This window comes from Bactrocera latifrons, unplaced genomic scaffold, assembly GCF_001853355.1.
Source record: "Bactrocera latifrons isolate USDA-ARS-PBARC rearing strain unplaced genomic scaffold, ASM185335v1 scaffold_0, whole genome shotgun sequence".
NCBI classification, from domain to species: Eukaryota; Metazoa; Arthropoda; class Insecta; order Diptera; family Tephritidae; genus Bactrocera; species Bactrocera latifrons.
Genome location: NW_017534406.1, coordinates 5,672,021 through 5,680,867, shown reverse-complemented (window position 1 = coordinate 5,680,867; position 8,847 = coordinate 5,672,021). Strand labels below are relative to the sequence as shown.

The window sequence follows — 8,847 nt, the reverse complement described above, 5'->3', positions numbered from 1 at the left end:
CTGTATGATCTCTTACTGAAATTAAATGGACATCCTTTCCAGATAATATTGTTGTCTGTTGCCAAAAATTAATAAAATCACCACAGTACTTCTCGATTCTGTGTTTTGATTCGAGAGTATTTTGAAAGAAAAATCAAATCAAAAATCAATCATCATCATCAATCAATCTCATCTTCTTCGATGGTGACGCTCAAAAGTTGGTTAAAAGAGTTTCAACGTGGGCGCGTGTCATCACCCATCAGAGAAAAGTGCTATTCCACCGTGATAACGCATCACCTTACGGCACGGCTAATTACTAGAATATAAACATATGCAACACCTATTTTTTATTAAAATGCCTATTTTTTTTAATTTTGTTTAATTAGTAATTATAGTACATTCCTATTGGGTATGTGTTTGTGTCTCTCGCGTTTAGCGAGTCTATCAGTATGTATAATCTGTTCATACGTCTCAGTCAGATTCGTACTGTCGGTGTGTTTAAAAGAATTTTTATTTTTATTGTCGCTTATAAACAAATAAAAATTTAAATATGGAGCCTATTGCAATCGATAAAGTCCTGATGGTGTTGAGTTTTTTGTTCACTACTCCAGAAAACCATATACAGTTGAATTCGAAAGATGTTAACGTCTCGTCATTAATGCGTATAGGCGGAGATGATGTGCGTATATACCTATTTTATATGAACCAAAAAAAAAAAATGTAATTATTTTCTTTCTGGTAATAGAATGCGTGGCAAAACTGCAACGTTCAAGAAATGGAGAACTTGGGTTATGAGTATGTATTGAATAAAATTATCATATTCATTATGTGTATGCATAAAAGTAATAAATTTTTTTTGTAAATGCTATTTCTCTATGTAGCCTTAATGCGGCGCTAGACTACCAAATGAAAGCGAACAAAAGACTGGAAAGTATTGCTAGCGATCTACAAGCTGTCAAAACAAGATTGAGGTATTCATATTAAGTAAATATATATATACATATAATATCTATTCAAATTTGTCCCTCTTATACTACTTAGCACCCCCAATCCGGTCGATTGTTCTAAAGGACAAGTCGGCGAATTCCATGTAAACTTGCCGCAATCACCGATTCCTTTCTCTGTGTTGTGCGTAAACAATCAATATGGTGACAATTGGTTTTTGATCACTCATCGCAAAGTCACTAACGCCCTATTTCGTAATAATCCAGCAGCTGATTCATTAGAAAATGGTATGGGCGAAATTAATGGCGAATATTTCATTGGTTTTTATAAATTGCGTGCAATTACCGATAGCCAAATGTATGAATTGCTTATAGTGGAGAGCGATGGAAGGAATAAGCCATGGTATGATCATTACCAAACTGTGGCTTTTGATGCCAATAACAAGGTAAAACAACTGGGAGAGCATACAACCAATCGCGCTGATAAGCCTATGGGCTTATTGGCTCACGCTGAAGCGGTCAATAAGAAATTGAGATTGTATTTGAATCCAAGTAATGAAGTCACGATTTATTTACGAAAAACATCATTACATGATGTGCCACTCTTTAAAGTAAGATAACACCATTTTCAATTGTATAAAACGACATAGTTCCAAAACAAGCCTTTGTGTATTATATTTATACTAATGGACCTGACCACGCGATGCTGTGCTATACATTTTAGACTATTATTCAAATAATAAACTATTCAATACAGTGAACATTTTCTTTATGAATAAAGGCGAAAAGGTTTTTGTTGCTATAAGAAGGTAAGGGATCGTATTTGATCGTAATCCACAAAAAAAAAAAAACTTTGAGCAAGAGAGGCTTCGAGTTATGGCAGGAAATTTATATCAAATTTGGCTTCTAGTGTAAATTCAAGATTTCCATATATGTGCCCTGGTCTACGGAAAGAACCTAAGCCCCTTAGGTGTCAAAAAATCCAAAAAATAAATTTTCACTTTTTAGTTGATTCGGATGGAAGATGAGATTTTTAACAGCTGTTTCCCAGTAAACTAGTTTTCGCACGTTAGCTCCCTTTTCGTAGACCAGGCCACATATGACGAACTTCGAGTTATAGAAGTTTGAGTTATTGAAGTTCAACTGTATTATATTTTGTGGGATTCTGAGTTGTCCGCTTAGTAGATTGTCCAATGTGTACAGTTAACGGAGATGCACGCTTAATAGAGCGTCCATTTAATAGAGATTTCATCGTATTTTTATGGAGTATACATGCAAATGCCGAGAATAATTGCAGAAAGCTTTCCCTAGCCCCAGTTTATAAATATACAGTCTCATTCATCGCTTCTCTGTATGGCATGACCTTTGCACCTTACATGTTGAAGTTGATCTTTTTCTGAGTAATCAGCAATATCTTGGTATATACATCAAGGCGGGTCGATTTTTATGATTTTGATAACGGTGGTTTGTATCATCCCAAAATAATAGATAGGTAGATAACCCTGTAAGTATATTTAAGTGATCAGGATGATGAGACGAGTTTAAATCCTGATCACTATTTATCTGTCCGTCTGTTCCCTGTGCAAGTACATGTACTATATTTTTTCAAAATAGTGAGGATTAGATCGTAGAAAAGCGAAATCACGCTACAACCATACAACGCTACATTCATTCTTTGAATTTTAAGCATAAAAATTAAGAATAAATTAATATAATGAGATAAATTCATTTTATGCCTTTGAAGCATGTCTCCACATGACACAAACTCATCCAAATCGAAGCAAACTTTTTCTTACCGAATATATCGGTCAATGTCTGAGATATATAATTGAAATTTAAAGTGAATCCTTTCCTGATGATAGTAAGCCTTTTTGTTAAAAATGGGTTGAATCGGGTCAATACTTCCTTTAGCCCCCATATACCTTATATAAAGGTTATCGAACTTCCGGGTGACTTTATACCGCGTTTATAACTTTCGCATGACGGTGCATATTCATATATCTGCTTAGATTGAATAAAATGGGTTGAAAACTTGGCCCAGATTGCATATTTTTTAAAATTTCCAAGTTGAAAGAGTATGAAATGTTCGGTTATGCCTGAAATTTGCCCTTCCTTACTTGTTTCAATATAAAGTTTTGGCATCACCTGAAGGCGGCTTTCCTTCCTGCAAGCTACAAAAGTATAATATGTTCCGATATCTCAAAAACTGACAAAAAAATTGCAATGACAGCTAAAAAACTTCGCTTTAAAAATCGCTGCTTCGAAACCGGTTTTAGATTCATAGTCTCTTATAGTTGTTCAGGATGATCCAACGAAAATTTCCCGCATACGCGATTTTCCAATTTTTTTGGTTTGAGCTCCCTGAAAATCAACCCGCTCTAGTGTTCATATACGTCGGTTCTATGTTTAATATTGTGCTATGTTTTAGTTGAATTATAAAGTTGAAGTGCACAGTATCACTTAAGTTGTGAGATTCGAGTAAACCAAAATTAATTCATTAAAATGCCACAAGCCACATCATTGCAACGAGCTTTTACGGTGATGACATATCTACTATCATCCAAGGAAATCAATCACATAGAAAATCAAAAGGTATAGATGAGCTTGGATAATCTATCTTCTCTTTTGCCAGTATTTATGTATATGTATATATAGATAATTCCATTTTTCGTTTCAAATAAGCAAATTTGTGATGCAATTGAAGGCGCTTCGTTTAAGTAAGTATAAATGCATTAAACCTTGCGCTTACATACCTACAAATATCCACCAGTACATACACTTTCATGCAGAATTCAAGGAGCGGAATCATTTATGGATAACTATTCGGTGAAACTAGAAGCGATTAGCGAAGGTATATTCAATATCTTATACGATGTGCAGAAAAGGTACTTCAACGTTTGTATTTAGAAAATTATGAAAATGTATGCATTTTCGTTTGCAGTGCACAAGAAATCCCGCCAGCAAAGCCTTATGAATGTCAGAATGAATCATTCGGAAAACTGTTTTGTGAAGACAACAGATACGCCAAACATTTATTGTTAATAGGGCGTGGTCATAAGCGTATGTCACATGACCTATATCGAAAGCTCTTAAACGGAATACCTTGCGATAAAAAATGCTTCGATAGTGATACTGACTTCTTTATCGGTACAAATAATTTCATGCAGCTCGTTCGTAACAAATCTTATGATGTGCTGTTTGTTTACTTTGATGCTGATGGCATGGAACATTTTCGTTATATTTCCGAATTTCAATTTGATGGTAAAACGTTAAATGTTACGCAATCACGTAGTAGTATGACAGAAGTTTCATTGAAAGAATTTATAAAAAACTTTAAGTTCACAAGTTGGAAAATTTTTTTGCGAAAAAAGGGTGAATGATGGCATCCAAATCTATCAAATTATAATATTTTATGTACAAAGGTGTTGAAAACATTAGACGACGAAAAAATTTAGAAATATTTAAAAATACTTGTATGCTATTTGTACGATAACTACAATTTTGTGTATTTTATTATTGAAGTAAATCAAGAAGTTGTTGTGTAGATTATTGATATTGACAAATCAAGGCTTTTACGAATAATTTGTTTGAACTTCCATTTTGAACTTTCTCCGAATCCATTACAAACCTAATCATAAACAAGACAAGATGGAAATATGTGTGTATAGGTGTTTCATATTCAAATAATAAGAAATATACAGAAATATATATAGTAAGGGCACTAAAGTATAAAGGTTATCAGCTAATTACGAGTTATCATATTTCAATTTGTGCAATAGCAAAGCTTTTGAGTCTTTGTAGCGATTCAGCGCTGAGCCGGTTGAAATAGCACTCTTTTCTTTGCCAAATACTACCTTTAGAGAGTTTTCATAAACTCTCGCAATATTCTTGTTTACTAATTTTTGAGACGAATAGAATTTATTATTTATAATTTTTTTATTTTCTTAGATGCTACTGATTATACTGTAGTTTGGTATTGAAAATATGTGAAATCAGTCTATGAATTTCTCTCGGTCCTATATATAGACCAATGTGTGAGTTCTCTCAATAAACTTTCGTAGAAACATGTTCTCAAGTATTTTAATGACAAAGACTTAAAGTCAATTCAGACCTTCTCTCAATCTCAATATAGTAATATAGCGATTTTAGACATTTTGGTTGACCTCCTGCAGTGACCGCATTCAGCTCCATCTGTGATCTGTTCGATTGATATACATATGTATTCTAAGCGTTTTATTCTCCAACTTTTCCAATATAATAGGTATCGTATATGATAGATCGCTGCTTGTATCCTTCCGAAATCGAAGACAAAAAGCTAAGGAACACCTTCGATTCCTTTATTCAGACACGAACAAAATGGCGGTGGATCTGAAAGTTGACAAAGAAAAATCATGATTCTGCGGTCGACAAACAGAATTTCTGGATCTTGCGAAGAATACTACATGATTTCAGAGTACATTCCTCTGTTGCAAACAGTCGGCGAATATTTGAATACCCGCTTTTCTAGAGAAGTATTTAATGGATTTAAACTGAGTTTGCTGCTTCCAGAAAAAGTATGTGCTTTGAAAACTATAGTAATGGAAAATCTTATTGGCCGTTTGAAGCTCAAAGGTGATTTTGATCACTAGTAGTGCCATTGGGGGCAAAGGCAAAAGTCAAAAGACAAAAAGTTATCGACTACTGCATTGTAAACGTTGAAGAACTGCGATGTATATAGAACTATATAATGAGAGGGTTTTCTTCGCATATTCTGCACACTTCCTATTACGCATGCGAGCTCGGAACGCTTTTTTTCGACACTTAATGGAAACTTAACTGAGGACGAACATGTTTCAAGATAGATTGATCGACCTGGTGAAGTCACTGCAGAAGAAGTTGTCGAAAGATTTTCAAAACTTGGCCCACATCGTGTTTTTGTGAATTTTTTCTATATAATATACGAACTGACTACAGTGTTATACATTGCAATAAAGTACAGGTCGTTTTAAAAAAATGCCTTTGATGTTAAAAAGATAATGATAATGTTTTCACTTTGGATTTGCTCATTCTTCCCTTTTTTCGACCAGGAGTCCCCGGCGATTGCCTCTTTGTGACTCCATGACTCCTCACCTGTGCTTAAGTTATTCAAAAATTGGGGTCATTTGGACATGCATGAAGTCCAAATTTTCGTGGTACAATTCCACTCGACGAAATTTCGGGTCGTCAGTGAGCCTTTTTGTGACCATCTTGCACCACTCACAGTACCACATCGCGCGAAAATGTTTGTACAGACTCTCCAGGTGATCGGAGCCGCTCGTTCATTAGCTAAGAACGCCCTCTACCAAATCCAGTTGGTGCGACTGAATACCACGCTCCGAAGTACAGTCACCCGCACGTCTACGATTAATAATGTGTTTTTTTTTTTAATTCAGTAGGATTTGATATTAGAAGATCGATTTCAAAATTTTCCGCCATGATATTAAACTGTATAACGACTACTACTACCATATACTTACATCGGCCAACATCTATGATCTTGTAAAAAAATCAAGCGAATATGATTTGTATACACCAATTATTAATATTATTATAAGATTTTAAAATCAAGTTTGAAAATAGTTTCCGGATTTAAGCTTTGCGAATTCGGAAAGTTTATAATATGCAATTCTACCCGAATTTAGATCTTCCTTATTTTTGATACTATTTATGAATTTAATAACGCTCACATTAATCAGCAGTGAATCATATTGACCAATGTTTGAAAGAGAATTGTCAATATGAATCTTTGTAAACAATCAGTAAAACTTAAGGAGAGATAATATTTGTGAAAGACTTATAAACAGTCTCTCGAATCTCAGAATATCTCGAATTGCATTTTGATTTAAATGTCTTTGGGATTCTCAAACCAACAATAATATTAGCAGAACCACGAGATGCCTTAAGGCCCATCCTAATATGCAAACGTACGAACAATTATATAGCGTGCTTGAGCACATTTCATATTCCAATATTTGTGGAAATCTATGCAGAGTAATTATTTAGTTGGGTGACGGTATTTGCACAGTAAGGACCAACGAACGCTCATATTGATCATGTCTGCGGAAGTTTTCTTTACATCAATGCTTTGTTTTATGTCAACATACGATAGTAATTTGAATAATATGCAGATAAATTCAACACCTTTGCAGAGCGTGGGGCCAAGCTGTACAAATGAGGCGCAGAGTTTCAATAAAAAAGTGTAAGTATGTATATGCAGATCTGAATAGTTTCGAAAGAGGAAATAAGTGACAATAATAAGTACAATGTCATATTTATAAATGCAATAAATTTTTTTGTAGCGGTCAATTGCTCGATCTGCAAAAGGCAAATGATAACTTGTTCAAACAGCTAGAAGGTGACATGGCGAATTTAAGAAATTATATTGGTATGAGCCCAAACTTAAGGAACGTACGCAGTAAACGGGAGACTATTGGCACAATTGATATATTAACCCATACGCAATTTGCCTGTAAAATTCCACCCATAATTAGTATGCAAATCAACAATGCTAAACTTATACCAAACATAGTGCAATGTGAGAGTACTAAATATGGAGATGGCTGGATACTCTTTGCCGCTTTAGATGCACATCATGGAAATTTCAATGAAAAGAGTACAAATGAATTTATTAATGGCTTTGGTGGTCTCACGAACGGTCAGATAGTGACGGAGTACTTCGTCGGCTTAAAGCGTTTGCATGAAATAACGACAGAAGGTGGAGAGCATGAATTATTGATTATGATACGCAATGTCGATTATTGGGAAAAAACTCACATACATTATATGCAGTATAAAAGATTCAGCGTGGCTGGTGCAGATAACGACTACAGGTTAAAATCACTTGGTGGATACGTTGGTGACATTAATGACCCACTTCAAGCGTTCCTAGAAGAGCCATTTTCACTGTAAGTTTTTGTTTTTTATAATAAATATTAATATAAAATATTCGTGGATTTATTTCTTTATTATATTTGTCTATATTTAGCACTCTACTGAGAATGGAACGGCTGGGCGCAGTAACAATGTTTGTGAGGTCTGTGAACGTATAATTGAATTAATCTCAGCGCAGTGTGTACAACAACATTTCACCATAAATACACCAAACATACATACATTCTAAATTAAAAATTCCACTCAATTTATGAAAATAATTTATTTTAGATATAACTTTAGGCTACAAAATGTGGAATAACTTCTGGAAACAAATGATAATTACAGATTAATTGTGATGAAAATAGCGTTTTAATGTGAAATCAATTTAATATAAGAAATTATTTTGTTCTTGCAAGATTGATTGAAATGCAAAACGGGAACACCCACTCGCAGATAAAGATATATCAGCGATATATGGGTATATTTAACATGACACCCACCATAGGGTTGCAATTATTGGGTAGTCGAAAAAGTCTTTTCGTATTTTGACGATAGATGTCGTTGCAGTCGTATATCTCCAGTGCTACCAATCACATTGTATCTTACCATATAGTATTGGAAAGTGAGATTTTAGGCTTTGTTTAACCAAAAACAAATTAAATTCGGGGAAGTTGCAAATAAGTCACAGCTATTCAAAAATTAGTGAAAATATTGTACGTATTTGTTTATTTATTTATTATTATAAAAAATAAGTTGAAGTTTGTGTAGAAATACGAAAATACTTTTTCGACTATCCAATGTGTGGACGTGAGTGTATATGCCTGAATTTTTTACTGTTACTTTCAAAGATTAAACAATTAAACTTAGTGAACGTCTTTTTGCGGTTTTATTGTGTCCTGTTGCAAAAAATGTTTAGAAATAGGACAAGCAGTGATTTTTTTGAAGATGCAATGCCATCTCAACAACTGCTTGTGAATTAATTGCTGAACAAAATTTTCTTGTGAAAACCGGTTTCGGTTGTGTACCCATTTAT

The 8,847-nt window shown here is 34.1% G+C and overlaps 3 protein-coding genes across 6 annotated transcripts; all 3 read left to right on the top strand.

Annotated features, from left to right (window-relative positions):
* The first annotated feature begins 468 nt into the window (after positions 1–468).
* Positions 469–1,684, top strand: LOC108976727. The gene is made up of 4 exons (XM_018946030.1): positions 469–658; positions 725–774; positions 861–950; positions 1,021–1,684. The coding sequence occupies exons 1-4, from the start codon at positions 530–532 to the stop codon at positions 1,541–1,543; spliced, it is 792 nt and encodes a 263-aa protein (XP_018801575.1). The 5' UTR covers positions 469–529; the 3' UTR covers positions 1,544–1,684.
* Positions 1,685–3,351: 1,667 nt separating this feature from the next.
* LOC108976498 lies at positions 3,352–4,993 on the top strand. 4 transcript variants are annotated; one of them, XM_018945758.1, is made up of 4 exons: positions 3,352–3,515; positions 3,606–3,640; positions 3,713–3,808; positions 3,865–4,993. In XM_018945758.1, exons 1-4 carry the CDS (start codon positions 3,426–3,428, stop codon positions 4,301–4,303), a joined length of 660 nt encoding a protein of 219 aa, XP_018801303.1. In that variant the 5' UTR covers positions 3,352–3,425; the 3' UTR covers positions 4,304–4,993. The 4 variants fall into 4 exon arrangements, with proteins under 4 accessions (XP_018801303.1, XP_018801224.1, XP_018801377.1 ...); XM_018945679.1 differs by having other exon boundaries at positions 3,579–3,640; XM_018945832.1 differs by having other exon boundaries at positions 3,424–3,515; positions 3,694–3,808.
* A 1,740-nt stretch (positions 4,994–6,733) lies between these two features.
* LOC108976423 lies at positions 6,734–8,176 on the top strand. The gene is made up of 3 exons (XM_018945553.1): positions 6,734–7,140; positions 7,241–7,846; positions 7,927–8,176. The coding sequence occupies exons 1-3, from the start codon at positions 6,995–6,997 to the stop codon at positions 7,988–7,990; spliced, it is 816 nt and encodes a 271-aa protein (XP_018801098.1). The 5' UTR covers positions 6,734–6,994; the 3' UTR covers positions 7,991–8,176.
* The last annotated feature ends 671 nt before the right edge of the window (positions 8,177–8,847 follow it).

Bases quoted from the DNA above. Each gene is read 5' to 3' on its own strand.
- LOC108976498 (XM_018945679.1), top strand. From the start codon at position 3,426: ATGCCACAAGCCACATCATTGCAACGAGCTTTTACGGTGATGACATAT. The intron at 3,516-3,578 runs GTATAGATGAGC...ATGTATATATAG, and splicing joins ATCACATAGAAAATCAAAAG to ATAATTCCATTTTTCGTTTC. The intron at 3,809-3,864 runs GTACTTCAACGT...TTTCGTTTGCAG, and splicing joins TTATACGATGTGCAGAAAAG to TGCACAAGAAATCCCGCCAG.
- LOC108976727 (XM_018946030.1), top strand. From the start codon at position 530: ATGGAGCCTATTGCAATCGATAAAGTCCTGATGGTGTTGAGTTTTTTG. The intron at 659-724 runs GTGCGTATATAC...TTCTGGTAATAG, and splicing joins TGCGTATAGGCGGAGATGAT to AATGCGTGGCAAAACTGCAA. The intron at 775-860 runs GTATGTATTGAA...TTCTCTATGTAG, and splicing joins ATGGAGAACTTGGGTTATGA to CCTTAATGCGGCGCTAGACT.
- LOC108976423 (XM_018945553.1), top strand. From the start codon at position 6,995: ATGTCTGCGGAAGTTTTCTTTACATCAATGCTTTGTTTTATGTCAACA. The intron at 7,141-7,240 runs GTAAGTATGTAT...ATTTTTTTGTAG, and splicing joins CAGAGTTTCAATAAAAAAGT to CGGTCAATTGCTCGATCTGC. The intron at 7,847-7,926 runs GTAAGTTTTTGT...GTCTATATTTAG, and splicing joins CTAGAAGAGCCATTTTCACT to CACTCTACTGAGAATGGAAC.